At 41.4% G+C, this 15,367-nt stretch overlaps 2 protein-coding genes across 6 annotated transcripts in view; one reads left to right on the forward strand and one right to left on the reverse strand.

The window, feature by feature from the left end:
- Nucleotides 1-15,367, forward strand: part of LOC5512164 (leucine--tRNA ligase, cytoplasmic) — a 55,814-nt gene that overhangs the window by 22,971 nt on the left and 17,476 nt on the right. The gene's annotated exons all lie outside the window — the stretch shown is intronic.
- Nucleotides 3,456-12,354, reverse strand: LOC5512166 (histamine H2 receptor). Of its 3 annotated transcripts, none has more exons than XM_032381545.2 (3): nt 12,179-12,354; nt 4,869-6,137; nt 3,456-4,360 (listed from the first exon to the last, which is right to left on the reverse strand). In XM_032381545.2, the coding sequence occupies exons 2-3, from the start codon at nt 5,553-5,555 to the stop codon at nt 4,001-4,003; spliced, it is 1,047 nt and encodes a 348-aa protein (XP_032237436.1). In that variant the 5' UTR covers nt 5,556-6,137; nt 12,179-12,354; the 3' UTR covers nt 3,456-4,000. The 3 variants fall into 3 exon arrangements, with proteins under 3 accessions (XP_032237436.1, XP_032237434.1, XP_032237435.1); XM_032381543.2 differs by having other exon boundaries at nt 11,258-12,354; XM_032381544.2 differs by lacking the exon at nt 12,179-12,354 and adding an exon at nt 6,458-10,962.

Below are 15,367 nucleotides of genomic sequence, written 5' to 3' on the forward strand. Positions count from 1 at the left end.
GCATTGTCACCAGTTTACTTCCGGTCGATTACGCAACAATCTCCGATGATTTTTAACGGAAAACGCGAAAAATAGTTTAAAATATTGAAAGCAGTGTGTCTATTGCAAGTTTCTTCGAGGACGTTATTGATAATTTAGAGCGGATGGCCTGTTAAATATCTCGGATTCTAATAGATTCTTTTGTCTTTTAACGGTCGAGGTTTCCGTCGGACCTCCGGAAGTGAACTGGTGACAATGCGGCTTTAAAATGGAATCTAAAAGTTATCGTGATAATAACAACGCTGTAATATTTTGGTATTTTTAAAAATTAGGTATTTGACTTATCATGAGAGTGAGTTGTTTTATTTAATAGCAATTACTTCTACGCAAAGTTGCTCGTTATGCTCGTTTATGTCGACGAGGATAGTGGAAAGGGTCGTCAGCCGGCTCTCGTAGCATGCGTCTTGACCATCGGGCAGAATGGCTGGACATTTCCGTATGCCATAAATTAAAAGACAGAAATCACTGGCGCGTTACCTCATTAACTAGCCGGCGGGGGTCCAAATACAGAGAAAACGGCGAAATGGCTTTCAAGGCGCACGACTAAAACTGTCATAACTCACTAACGCTTTCGTTTTGAACAGCCTTTCACGGGAACCATATTAAGCAAGAGTAGATCTTTATACTGATATGCATTATATGTTGTTTGGTTGGAAAAACCATAGTTGGGCTTCTGAATATCGGCCATTTTCTCGTTAAATTTGTATTGGCAAGAAACTTCAGTTAGTGATTCCCGCAAAACGGAGCGGTTCTGAAATGCCTTTCACGGAATTCTGGTAGATAACGTTTGTTGCTTCAAATTGATACTTTTTGCGTAAAAATCGACCGAGAAAACACCCCTATGTCAGAATAAAAACCACAAAAGTTAATGAAAAACGTCAAAAAGTGCTAATTATGCACAGTTAGTTTACAAGTGCAGACCACTCTCCACACTCCCTTGGGATCCGACAGTCAACCATGCGAAGACCGCGCGTGAAATATCAGTCTTAGGTATTTGTCAGGATAATTTATATGAGTCGTGTTTTATTTTTTGATGCATTCGCATCATCACAATATATTTTAGACTTGCCGCTAGACACCTAGTTATTAGGTCGGTAATGTTTGAAGACCTATGGGAGCTCAAATCCCGAAGCAGTCATTAAGCTTAACCAATCACATTCAAACCAAGAAGTCATGAATATTTTATGAGAACTAGGCGCCATTTTTAATGATGTCCAGAAAACAATAGCCATTCTGCCCGATGGGGCGAATATTTAACGAAGTATTGCGAATATTATATCGTTTTAAAGCTGAATAAATTTAGAATACGACCATATATCTACATTTAGTGATTCGTTAATACATCGCGCCGCCAAAAATCCAAGATGGCGTCCATAACACGGGAAAGCGGGGTTTTCGTCGCGGAAACACCAACAAACGCCTACTAGTAGGCTAAGAAGTAATTAGAAGAAATTATAATAACGCTGTGTTTTGTCACCTCAGATTTGAAAACTCCCGGATAAACGAGCATCAGATTAGCTATGGGGATCCTGTGTCTTTAAAGGATTTGTGACACCTTTCGTGTTATGTCTATATTCGACGGAAAACAAACTTACCTTGTAACTCGCGATTCTTTTGAGATAAAAAGAAAATTCTTTTTGGAAATTGTAGTTTATTTGTTACCAAATCAATTCGGAATTTTAAAAAAAATTGGGTCAGATAGTGCTCCTGACCCTTTCCACTATCCTTAAGCTTTTCGTCATGAGAATATCTTCTGCGTCTACGACGATCGCATGGCGTCTTTTGTTAGCCGATTCTAAAGCGTGCAACAAACAAGTGGAAGGCTATTGTAACTGGATGAAGGATAAATCGTGGAGCTGGCAATGGACTAGAGATTTCTTGCATTTACACATTTTCTGGAGACAAAGAAATGGTTGAAATTGAAGTTAGAAAATTATGGAAATCTTTAATAGTTCTCTACTGGAAAGGCAGCTTTTGTGAAACATTACTCCGCTTTATATGTGATTTCAGCATGCTTTGGATATGATGTTTATCAGGTGTTGACTGATGTTGTAAAGCCAAAAATCATTGTGGTCGCTTACTAGAGCTTAAAAATAAAAGAAAATATCAGTTGGTGTTTTGAAATTGTGGTCGTTAACGGAGCTGGTCGCACCGATAAGTTGGTCGCTTACGAGAGCTTAGAATTACAGAGTTTGTGTGACAATTCAATCGGTGATTCGTGATCGTGGTCGATATCGGGGCTGGTCGCTTACGAGAGCTTAGAATTACAGAGTTTGTGTGACAATTCAATCGGTGATTCGTGATCGTGGTCGTTATCGGGGCTGGTCGCTTACGAGAGCTTAGAATTATAGAGTTTGTGTGACAATTCAATCGGTGATTCGTGATCGTGGTCGTTATCGGGGCTGGTCGCTTACGAGAGCTTAGAATTACAGAGTTTGTGTGACAATTCAATCGGTGATTCGTGATCGTGGTCGTTATCGGGGCTGGTCGCTTACGAGAGCTTAGAATTACAGAGTTTGTTTGACAATTCAATCGGTGATTCGTGATCGTGGTCGTTATCGGGGCTGGTCGCTTACGAGAGCTTAGAATTACAGAGTTTGTGTGACAATTCAATCGGTGATTCGTGATCGTGGTCGTTATCGGGGCTGGTCGCTTACGAGAGCTTAGAATTACAGAGTTTGTGTGACAATTCAATCGGTGATTCGTGATCGTGGTCGTTATCGGGGCTGGTCGCTTACGAGAGCTTAGAATTACAGAGTTTGTGTGACAATTCAATCGGTGATTCGTGATCGTGGTCGTTATCGGGGCTGGTCGCTTACGAGAGCTTAGAATTACAGAGTTTGTTTGACAATTCAATCGGTGATTCGTGATCGTGGTCGTTATCGGAGCTGGTCGCTTACGAGAGCTTAGAATTACAGAGTTTGTGTGACAATTCAATCGGTGATTCGTGATCGTGGTCGTTATCGGAGCTGGTCGCTTACGAGAGCTTAGAATTACAGAGTTTGTGTGACGATTCAATCGGTGATTCGTGATCGTGGTCGTTATCGGGGCTGGTCGCTTACGAGGGCTTAGAATTACAGAGTTTGTGTGACAATTCAATCGGTGATTCGTGATCGTGGTCGCTCAGAGAGCTTCGACTGTAGTTTGATTTTATATGTTTGAATTAATTCTCCATTTACTGTATGGTCGCTGGACCATTGAGAGAACCGATTCTCTTATCCCATAAGGTCGTGGGACGCGTTCAATGGCCGGAGTAAAAATAAAGGAAAGGCTGCGTTGTTAATGTAACTGATGTCGGCTATCCCATGCCCGTAGCCCGCACACCCAAACACATAAAATGGTAAATGGTACAGTTATAGTATGTATAGATGGAGTTTATATTTATATAGTATGTATAGATGGAGTATATAGATATAGTATATAGAAGGAGTTTATAGTTGTAGTATATAGATGGAGTGTATAGATATAATATGTATAGATTCCTTTGTACATGTTTTCGCGTGCCTTAAGTATTTCTTGACAATTCTAGTCGTTCCTGTAGACGTGCTATCCACACGAGCAACTTTTACTTGAGTTTTTCGTGCGATGAGCCAGTTATGCCTTAAAACAGCACATTATCACATGGCGAACTCGGTGTTCCAGTTTGTACAATGTGTGTTCACATTAATCATGGTGAATGCTGTGTTCCAATTTGTACAATCCGTGTTAACATTATCACATGGCGAACTCGGTGTTCCAGTTTGTACGATGTTTGTTCACATTATCACATGTCGAACTTTGTGTTCCAGTTTGTACGATGTTTGTTCACATTATCACATGGCGAACTTTGTGTTTCAATTTGTACAATGTGTGTTCACATTAACACATGGCGAACTTTTTGTCCAGTTTGTATAATGTGTGTTCACATGATCCCGCTATCAATTGTGTCCAATTGCGTGTTCGCATTCAGATCACGTGATCACTACATCAAAGAGGACTTGGCGTTAGAGGCGCGGTGCTCTAGTGACGTTGTCTGTGTCCTCGACTCGGGTTTTGGTGGGAAAAGAGCTTTCTTGAAGTCGTGCTTGCCCAGGATGTAAAGGACGGGGTTTGCTAACGAGGTAAAGAAGCGCGGGTAGTAAAAGAACACGTACTCGGCCCAGTGGGGCAGGTTGTAGAGCTGTATGATCTCGTTGAGTCCGTGCATGTAGTAGGGAAGCCAGCAAACAGCAAACACGATGACCATCACAAGGAAGATAATGGCAGACTTCCACTGAGCCTGGATGTTGAAGCTCTTGGATTTCTTCTCCTCGGGAATAAGGAGGCCAGCGGGACGGTTGACCTGAGATGATAGAAAAGCAATGAAGATAATAACAGTAGAAACAGCAAAACAATATTGATGGTGGTACGGGTGATACAAGCAACAACCGCACGACCTTTACATACCACAGTCGCAAGCAAACAACAATAACAAGCAAACAACAATAACAAGCAAATAACAATACCAAGCAAACAACAATACCAAGCACACACTAATAACAAGCAAACAACAATAACAATCAAACAATAACAATCGAACAACAATACCAAAACAAACAACAATACCAAGCAAACAACAATAACAAGCGAACAACAATAACAAACAAACAACAATAACAAGCACACAACAAAAATAATCAAACAACAAAGACAATCAAACAACAAAAACAAACAAACGACAATAACAATCAAACAACAATAACAAGCAAACAACAAACTAAGCACACAACAAAAACAGGCACAATCAAACAACAAAAACAAACAAACAAGCAAACAACAATAACAAGAGGTAGCTGGTAATATGTTCTCACCTTCTTGATCTGTTGCTCGTGGTAACGCACGATCATAAAGATTCGTATGTAAGAGAAGATAAGCAGAACGAAGGGTATGGCGAAGAACAGGGCGAGCGTGACGAGATGGTAGATGGCTTGCGCCTGCGCAGACCTGTCCTCCGCCGCCGCCTTCTGCTCCTCCGTCATGCTCTCGATGTTCTTCGGCCACCACGCGAACTGTATCAGCGCCATGAATAACGAGCAGGCCCAGATCAGCGCGGTACTGATGAGCGCGAAGGACTTGGTGATGATGGTGGTGTAACGGATGGCGTACACGATGGCGGCGTACCGATCAGCGGTGACCACCATTAGGTGAAGCACGGAGGAGATGGACGTGAATCGCCACGTGATGGGCGTGATGGTGCAGACCATGGCATCGTAGGTGCACGAGCACACAAGGTTGAGCGGGATGACGACGGCACCCGTGACCAGGTCAGACACGGCCAGACTGACCAGGAACGCGTTGGTCAGCGTCCTCAGTCGGCGGTTAAGCGCGACAAGGACCATGACCAGCAAATTGGCGATGACTATCAGCACGCTAAGGATGATGGGTAGTGTGTCAACCGCCGTGCTGAACCCGGGTGGAGCCATGTCTTTCATGCCTTCTTCATCTTTGTATCCTTCATCGGTCCAGTTCCAAACCTCGCTAATGTTCCCTTCCATCATGATGCGGCAATCCCTAAGATCCCGGCTACTTAGTGATGTGCTTATCACTAAACCTTACAAAAAGATCGACGATATTGCCCTTTTTTCCCGCCAGAAAGCGTAAAGTTCCCGGATGATCGAGTGCGCACCTAACAACGAATAACTTTTACTTTACTTTTCACTGAGCCCTTCTCGTGTTCAGAATTCACAATCTCTGGTTAATCCGGCGCGCGATCGGTTGAACTCTCTTGTCTAAAGGCGAGCTCTTACCGTTGTCAGAGTACAGCTGTTTTTGGATTTTTTAGCAGGTTCTACTCCAAATCATCAGTTACATTTGATTTCAACATTAGCTTGTTCCTTTTATGACTTCATCTGATCTCCAGTAGATCAAATTATGTCTTCATTTCCTTGCGTATTTATGAGTATTTTATCCCGAGCTATTAGATTACAACGTCTTTCATCAAGCGATGATATTGTTGCTTGGAAAGGTGTTTGGAATGGCTTCTCGCTATGTTCAATTTTTGCGCGAGTCTTCCTGTGTGATAGCTCTATCCGGACTGCTCATAGATGGCGGATATCCCTCGCAGCTATTTACTCAGCCATCTGCGCAAAACAAGATATGATTAAAGCCTGCTACCTTGTACTGTACTTGTTGGGTCGGCGTGATCTCGCCTTTGATCGGTCTGATCAAACCTCTTAGTATAAGCCGGATTTTGAATATATCCAAGAGAAACCAAAGTTCAACTTAGCTGTTGAATACGCTGATTATATTTAAGCCTTATCCTGTAGACAACTCGAGGGAATTAATTAAAGTATCTGTGAAGTGCTTTGACCTCGTTGACTGCAAAGGAAAATACCAAACACTAGAACAAGAAGGGTAACATCAGTTATCAGTTAGGGATGAAAGTAACTCATATAGGTACCTCTGGGAATATCTAGACAGGAATGCGATAGCGCTCTACGGCTTGCAAAACCTCTCTATAATCACGCTACTTCCGCAGTCCAATATCTGATGGATGTTTTTCAGACAGCTGTTCTAAGAATTCACATTCCCTATCGGCAGAAAAATACCGCATATTGACCACTCTATGTTTATGCGATCACATCACAACACACCATCGAAAATGCGTAATTTGTCAATTAGCGTGAAAAACCCCGAGTTCAAACAGCCTTGAGCGTTGCCTTTTTAAGCGAATGATTCGCCCTTTAGCCGGCTATCTTTGCTCTCATTTTCCATATGGAACATGTTGGATTATGCTGGACTATCAGTTGACAGGCCCCTCCTATTCTATTACTGATATTTGCTCTCGAACTTTCCTTTATCTCAGTGCTACTTATTTCTATTTTATTTTTTATTTCTTCAGCGAAATTTCCTTTCCTTTTATTTGTTTTGTGTTTTTTTTTTAGCTTGTGTTCGTGTTTTGTGCACTTTTCTCTCCTGACCGGAGTTTCTCGCCTTGGTGTGATGGGCGCAAATGATAACATGTGACTTCTAGCGCTTTCCAAATGTCTCGTCGAGATTCTTACCTTAGCATACTGTGATTTATGCATTAACTGGTTTAAGAGTATGCTAAGGAGCACCACCAGCTTTTGTTAATTTTTCAGAGAGTATTTCAGAAAAGATAATTCCAACCATGTAAGTGGACATATAAATGGACTTACGTATCATTTTATAGATATATATTTTTTCCTATATTTTTTACCATGGAAATTGTTTTTTTTTCTTACAAAACGGTTATTACTGTAAAAGCCGCATTATTGGTTCCTTATATTCCATGATTACCATTTTTACCCGATTTTGTACTAGCACAGACGAGTACTTTTTCATCTGACAGTAATTCAAAAATGCTAGAATTCCCATTCTTTCATTTCTACTACTTTTTTACTTGCCTCACATTTATCTAGATAAACAGCTTTCCACTTGGTTCACAAAGGACGGAGGATTTAGCATCTTATTCTTGGGAGAATTCACGCAGGTATTATTTTTATTCTCACTAGATTTTTCCAGTGTTTTCTATTTAAAATTTGCCCCTGCTACGAGACATAATCTATTTTGCATTTAATACGCGCCATTATTTACATTTATTTTACATCCCTAGTAGATTCATTCAGGATAGACTATCGTACGGTCCCCCTGCTGCGGAGTGTCAGGCTGACTATACTGTTAGTACATTCCTTTCACAGCCTCAGGCTTCCCAGATAGCAGATCTCCTTGTACGTGTTTCATTGTTTGCTTCAGATGGCATAGCGCGCGTTACAGAATGACAATAGAAGCGTGAAAACACATCCTGGTTCGTTTCCTTATTCGATTATCTCTCTTTCCAGTTCATTTTCTTGTATTTGCCTCTAACGATCACGTTCTAGCGGTTTCTATTCTTTGATTTCCCGTCAAATTAATCTAACCCTAATATGCTTTTTTATCATCGATCTTCAAAAGTTTATGTGCAACTAAACCAAGAATAGACAACAAGCCCTAACGAGTGAGTTCAGTGAGCCCAAACAAGTCAACACTGTTAATAGCCCAGTGAACCCCAAACGAGTTGACACTGTTAATAATTCAGTGAGCCCAAACAAGTCAACACTGTTAATAGTTCAGTGAGCCCCAGACGAGTTGACACTGTTAATAGTTCAGTGAGCCCAAACGAGGCAACGCTGTTAATAGTTCAGTGAGCCCAAACGAGGCAACGCTGTTAATAGTTCAGTGAGTCCAAACGAGGCAACGCTGTTAATAGTTCAGTGAGCCCCAAACGAGTCAGCGCTGTTAATAGTTCAGTGAGCCCCAGACGAGTTGACACTGTTAATAGTTCAGTGAGCCCAAACGAGGCAACGCTGTTAATAGTTCAGTGAGCCCAAACGAGGCAACGCTGTTAATAGTTCAGTGAGTCCAAACGAGTCAACGCTGCTAATAGTTCAGTGAGTCCAAACGAGTCAGCGCTGTTAATAGTTCAGTGAGTCCAAACGAGGCAACGCTGTTAATAGTTCAGTGAGCCCAAACGAGTCAACGCTGTTAATAGTTCAGTTATCCCAAACGAGTCAACGCTGTTAATAGTCTCAGTGAGCCCCAGACGAGTTGACACTGTTAATAGTTCAGTGAGCCCAAACGAGGCAACGCTGTTAATAGTTCAGTGAGTCCAAACGAGTCAACGCTGCTAATAGTTCAGTGAGCCCAAACGAGTCAACGCTGTTAATAGTTCAGTGAGTCCAAACGAGCCAACGCTGTTAATAGTTCAGTGAGCCCCAAACGAGTCAACGCTGTTTATAGTTCAGTGAGCTCAAACGAGCCAACGCTGTTAATAGTTCGGAGGCCCACCAGTCTTTTCACAGGTAGCCTAGGCTCTGTCAATGAGTAATTTGAACCGACCGGCTCATTGACCGTTAATAGAGAGAACATAGATTTTACTGCACGTTTGAGATCTGTACAGATCTGCGTTTGGCTGAGCAAGACTGTATTTGGTCCCTTGACACTTTTGCGACTTCCTTGTTGAGATGTCATCGAGATGCACCGGGTGTGTTGCTTATGGCGCGAGCAAGGCGAAAAGCAAACCAACGAATATCGGAAAGGCGGGAAGCAAACGACAAATATCAGCCGCAATATCGACTAACCGGATCAGTCTGGCAATGAATGTCCAAGCACCAACAGTGTTCGAACGATTTATCTCTAGATTTTAATGTTACTTTAAAATTGTCTGTGTACGGATATTGCTTTTATCACATTTTTGTTAATAAATCCTAGTGTTTGGTGACTAACGAGCCAAGAGGGATTGTTTCATTTTATTTCATTAGTAGAACTGCGGTCTCTTTAGATAGTAGTCTAGCGCATTAGACGCCGTCTTATGATACTGCCGTAGATACTAGCGACATTAAGGATGCTTTCTGCCGTAAGTTACTATAGTGACGATAGTCAAGGTATTAATCCCACATGTCTTATGGAGTACTTTGCCACGTCTGGTCCTTAAGGGTATTTTTAATAACCCTTTCATTCTAATGGGACGATCCAAGTTTGCCTTAAAGAGTCCTAGTGACATTAAGTACGGTTCACGAGCAATACATCTTCTAATTGAGACCGATTAGGAAACACAAAAGACTCTAACTTCGTTTGATTGCGGTAACCCTTTGCAAATAGAGTGAATCTTTTTTTTTTTCCTTGTGAGGCATTCAAACAGTCGCGACATGTTTACTAATAAAGCTGCTAAATCAAAGCGGTTTCCCGACGCTTGAAAGTGTGTCGTTGCTAATGAGTCGTGTGTTTGTAATTGTCGTGTGAGCCTCCTTTACTTATTCTTCCGCCGCCTGTTTGAAAACGCTTATTCGACTCTTACCACCTCGGACTATTCCGCAATAAAGGGAATTGAGTGGAGATGTGATTCGACGGTCGATATCTCTGTCTAAGTTTGAGTTCCTGAGTTTCGAAAACTGTTTGTTCACTTCTCTTACTGTGTCTTGATGTGACGTTTCCAAGGAGTACGCCCATATTCCGTATTTTCTTAGCTTATCAATCACCTTTATTGTGCACTTTAATAAATGAATATCGGTTAAGGGAGGCTATTGCGTAAATTAGAGTTTTACGAGATTTTCAAGCCCAAACGGTGAAGTGTTTTGCATTTTTTTGCTTGTGAATCGTGCTACAAGAGCAATAAAATGAAAGACTTCATAGGTCTTATATTGAGAAAAGTGCATCGTCATATATCAAAATAATCAAACCCAGTCTTATATTGAGAAAATCCTATTCTAATCCGTTAAAGCGGAGGTTTCTCGAATTTCATGGTGACTGATAGATTCTGCGATATAAGAACGACCTTCCCGCGCTTTGACAGCTAGCTTTAAATTGAATAATGGTTTCCTTTTATGAGGGAGTGAAACGAGGACGTGTCAGCTTTGGTTTCCGTGAACCCTCTGTTAGAATACAGTCCTCTTCTTGGTGGGCGTGGACATGGAGAGACCCCGGATGAGAAACCCCGAATGAGAACGACTGAAAGGGACTTGACGAAGAGATATGAGCGATTGAACAGGCTTCACAAAGAGATGTATGCAATCGAACATACTCAAACTGTTCAATGTTTAGCATAACAAAGGGCCTAGCCTCTTTTGCCTCAGCAGCCTCATGGTTGCCTGCGGGGGGATAATGTGTAGTGGAAATCGAGGTCTCGCCATGACAACAATTAGATAGAGCACCTAGCTTTTAAAGAAATATCATCAATTTGCTTCTTCCTGGATGCATTATGGTTGATTGCGTGTTTGTTGGCTGAGATCGGTTCACTGCTGCCTTCAAGTGAGCCCACGCTATTGGCATTTTATCCTTAACAAGGAGGAGCGTTTCTGTGTTTTTGTACCTTTCGATGTTTTCATGTCTTTTGATGGAATTTGAGGTGGTCGAAGCTGTACCTTTCAGTATTTTCGTGTCCTTTGAATAAATTCTACGAACCTTATAGCCTTTTTTCGACAGTAGGATCTTGATCTGGGTTTTAATTAATATATATATATATATATATATATATATATATATATTAATAAATATATATATATATATATTTATTTATTTCTCTCTTTTATCCATCCGAACTTGTTTTTTTTTTTTACTTCTCCGCAAAATAAAAAAACAAAATGCCAAAAAGTTGCTTATAGTGGCGCAAGTCCTGTAAGAATCTACTCGAAGTATAAAAAACTTTCGTTAGCGGTTCATCCGACTGTTGAATCAGTGTGAAACAACAACAGTTATTTCTTACCTTCAATGACTTCTGCATATTTCTTATCATTAAAGGATTCGCGTCATTTCTTTCCTTCAAAGACTTCTACTTATTTTTTATCATCAAATGTTTCCTCGAAGCGAAAGTTGTTTGAAATATTTAGCGAAGGTTGTATGGAAGATTCGCATCCATTGAAACGGCGAGGGTGTTTAATACCCTGCAATACGTTTAACCGCTTTGACGTAGCTTGTTGTCCTAAGTATGGGAAACAAGTAGTACGGGTTAACCTAATGGAGGCCCTCGAGCACGCTCATAATACGAACGCTCGAACATCATGTCACGCCTCTAAAACCTATTAAACTTATCGCTTTAAAAAAACAGGCTTTCCACAAATCTTCCTATGCGTTTTCGCAACAAGCTCAGTCCCTGCGACCATTTTTCTTTGCTCTTTAAGAAGCAAGTACAGGGCGCGCATGGAGAAACTAGAGAAATCGAATAAAAAATCGAAACACCTTTGAAAACCGCAAGCTTACATTTGCCAGCTAGACTTCTTCTAATAACGATACGCAGATACTAATGTTTTCCTTTCTTATCGACACTGACTTTTTTGGATTCTATTTTCAGAAAAAAAGTTAAATGAAATATTAGTTAAATGAAAAAGTTGAAATTTTAATATGAGAAAATTAAATGCTTTGTGTTTCGTTTAAGACCGTCTAGTGCACATCTATCTCAATTACTTTTTTCCTTTCTTTCGTTTGAAAGCATTAATTTGATCGACCGCTAAAAAAATCTGCCATTATCTTTAATAGAATTCCCGGGATGACGGAAATTACTAGCCGCGAAATAGAAAAATAGGAAAGGAAAGCGGAATGCAGAAGTCACTAAGGAAATATCGTTTAAAAAATCATGTGTGAAACCAATGTTTAGCGGGGAACAAAGTGGAAGAAAGTAAACCCTTACCTAGTAATGAAGCGATTGTCAGGAAAAAACACTCTTCGCGTTTAGGAACAGACACCTTTGAACGGCATGGGGAGGCCACCCGTAAACTGCAAGGAAAAGACAAGCAGAAGTAGAAATCGGCAGGAGCTGCTCGAGTGACGGCTGACAAGGTTCTTTAATCCCTGATTCGAGAGCTACTTAGTTCAGACGTTTTGTACGTCGATTATCCCACTTCCACCTCCTCGTGCGAGGCTTTTATCTCCTGCCGTAAGGTCTCACGAGGATCATGGAGTCGCGTGTTATCACATGCTGAGGGCTCAAAGTGGAGTTTTACAATATGCTTCAAGACGTTTTAGATAAAACTTGATCTTATAGCGTTGAATCGACCGTTACGCTTTTATAGCGTCTCGAAGTCTAGGACTACTAATGATTTTTTGTCTTGTGTCTCGATTCTTTGTATTGGGCTCTGAGGACTAGAGTGAACGCCTATTTGCCGCTTACTTGTCAAGTAATAACTGCTGTTACATAGCTAACATACCTAACCTAGCTATCTGTAACCTAACTATAACCTTTCTCGCTACTGTAGGATTAGATTTTGAGAAATCATCAAAGTGGACATCTATAATAGCGCTTTCCTCCAAAACATATTTAGCTTTTGCCTTGCCAATTCTTTTTACATAATCTAGCTATAAGGGTTGCGCTGTAGAGTTCCCTACGATGTCTATCGTCTAAGTATTTCTTTCTTCTAGCTTTTCTGTCACATGCCGATCTTGTTTTTCTATGACCAATCACATGTCTTATACTCTACCTTGCCCGTGCTTACGCGCACCTTAGACCCCCTGCAGAAGTTTTCACAAACGTCGATCTAGCAGTCAACTCCAGGAGCATTCCAAAAAATTGCTTGGGGGGGGGGGAGGGGATCATAGGTGCCATATGGAAAAAGGTGCAGTCATGGGTCTCATATGAAAAAAGGTGCAGTCATGGGTGTCATATGAAACAGGTGTAGTCATGGGTTTCATATGGAAAAAGGTGCAGTCATGGGTGTCATATGAAAAAGGTGCAGTCATGGGTGTCATATGAAAAAGGTGTAGTCATGGGTGTCATATGAAAAAGGTGTAGTCATGAGTGTCATATGGAAAAAGGTAGTCATGGGTGTCATGGAAAAAGGTGTAGTCATGGGTGTCATATGAAAAAGGTGCAGTCATGGGTGTCATATGGAAAAAGGAGCAGTCATGGTGTCATATGAAAAAGGTGTAGTCATGGGTGTCATATGGAAAAAGGTGTAGTCATGGGTGTCATATGAAAAAGGTGCAGTCATGGGTGTCATATGGAAAAAGGTGCAGTCATGGGTGTCATATGGAAAAAGGTGTAGTCATGGGTGTCATATGGAAAAAGGTGTAGTCATGGGTGTCATATGAAAAAGGAGCAGTCATGGGTGTCATATGAAAAAGGTGCAGTCATGGGTGTCATATGAAAAAGGAGCAGTCATGGGTGTCATATGAAAAAGGTGCAGTCATGGGTGTCATATGGAAAAAGGTGTAGTCATGGGTGTCATATGGAAAAAGGTGTAGTCATGGGTGTCATATGAAAAAGGTGCAGTCATGGATGTCATATGGAAAAAGGTGTAGTCATGGGTGTCATATGAAAAAGGTGCAGTCATGGGTGTCATATGAAAAAGGTGTAGTCATGGGTGTCATATGGAAAAAGTGCAGTCATGGGTGTCATATGGAAAAAGGTGTAGTCATGGGTGTCATATGAAAAAGGTGCAGTCATGGGTGTCATATGAAAAAGGTGCAGTCATGGATGTCATATGAAAAAGGTGTAGTCATGGGTGTCATATGGAAAAAGGTGTAGTCATGGGTGTCATATGAAAAAGGTGCAGTCATGGATGTCATATGGAAAAAGGTGCAGTCATGGGTGTCATATGAAAAAGGTGCAGTCATGGATGTCATATGGAAAAGGTGCAGTCATGGGTGTCATATGGAAAAAGGTGAAGTCATGGGTGTCATATGAAAAAGGTGCAGTCATGGGTGTCATATGAAAAAGGTGAAGTCATGGGTGTCATATGGAAAAAGGTGTAGTCATGGGTGTCATATGAAAAAGGTGCAGTCATGGGTGTCATATGAAAAAGGTGCAGTCATGGGTGTCATATGAAAAAGGTGCAGTCATGGGTGTCATATGAAAAAGGTGCAGTCATGGGTGTCATATGAAAAAGGTGAAGTCATGGGTGTCATATGAAAAAGGTGCAGTCATGGATGTCATACGAAAAAGGAGCAGTCATGGGTGTCATATGAAAAAGGTGCAGTCATGGGTGTCATATGAAAAAGGTGAAGTCATGGGTGTCATATGAAAAAGGTGCAGTCATGGATGTCATATGAAAAAGGAGCAGTCATGGGTGTCATATGAAAAAGGTGCAGTCATGGGTGTCATATGAAAAAGGTGCAGTCATGGGTGTCATATGAAAAAGGTGCAGTCATGGGTGTCATATGAAAAAGGTGCAGTCATAGGTGTCATATGAAAAAGGTGCAGTCATGGGTGTCATATGAAAAAGGTGCAGTCATGGGTGTCATATGAAAAAGGTGCAGTCATGGGTGTCATATGGAAAAGGTGCAGTCATGGATGTCATATGAAAAAGGTGCAGTCATGGATGTCATATGAAAAAGGTGCAGTCATGGATGTCATATGGAAAAAGGTGCAGTCATGGGTGTCATATGAAAAAGGTGCAGTCATGGGTGTCATATGAAAAAGGTGTAGTCATGGGTGTCATATGGAAAAAGGAGCAGTCATGGGTGTCATATGAAAAAGGTGCAGTCATGGGTGTCATATGGAAAAAGGTGCAGTCATGGGTGTCATATGGAAAAAGGTGCAGTCATGGGTGTCATATGAAAAAGGTGCAGTCATGGATGTCATATGAAAAAGGTGCAGTCATGGATGTCATATGGAAAAAGGTGTAGTCATGGGTGTCATATGGAAAAAGGTGCAGTCATGGGTGTCATATGAAACAGGTGCAGTCATGGGTGTAATATGAAACAGGTGCAGTCATGGATGTCATATGAAAAAGGTGCAGTCATGGGTGTCATATGAAACAGGTGCAGTCATGGGCGTCATATGGGAATGTCCTAGGTGTCATATCGAAAAAGGACGATATCCTTCAATAGGAAATGGCCAAGAGGCACCCTCCCCTCTCCCCCCCCCCCCCCCCCCCCCCCC

This window comes from Nematostella vectensis, chromosome 10, assembly GCF_932526225.1.
Source record: "Nematostella vectensis chromosome 10, jaNemVect1.1, whole genome shotgun sequence".
Classification (NCBI taxonomy): domain Eukaryota; kingdom Metazoa; phylum Cnidaria; class Anthozoa; order Actiniaria; family Edwardsiidae; genus Nematostella; species Nematostella vectensis.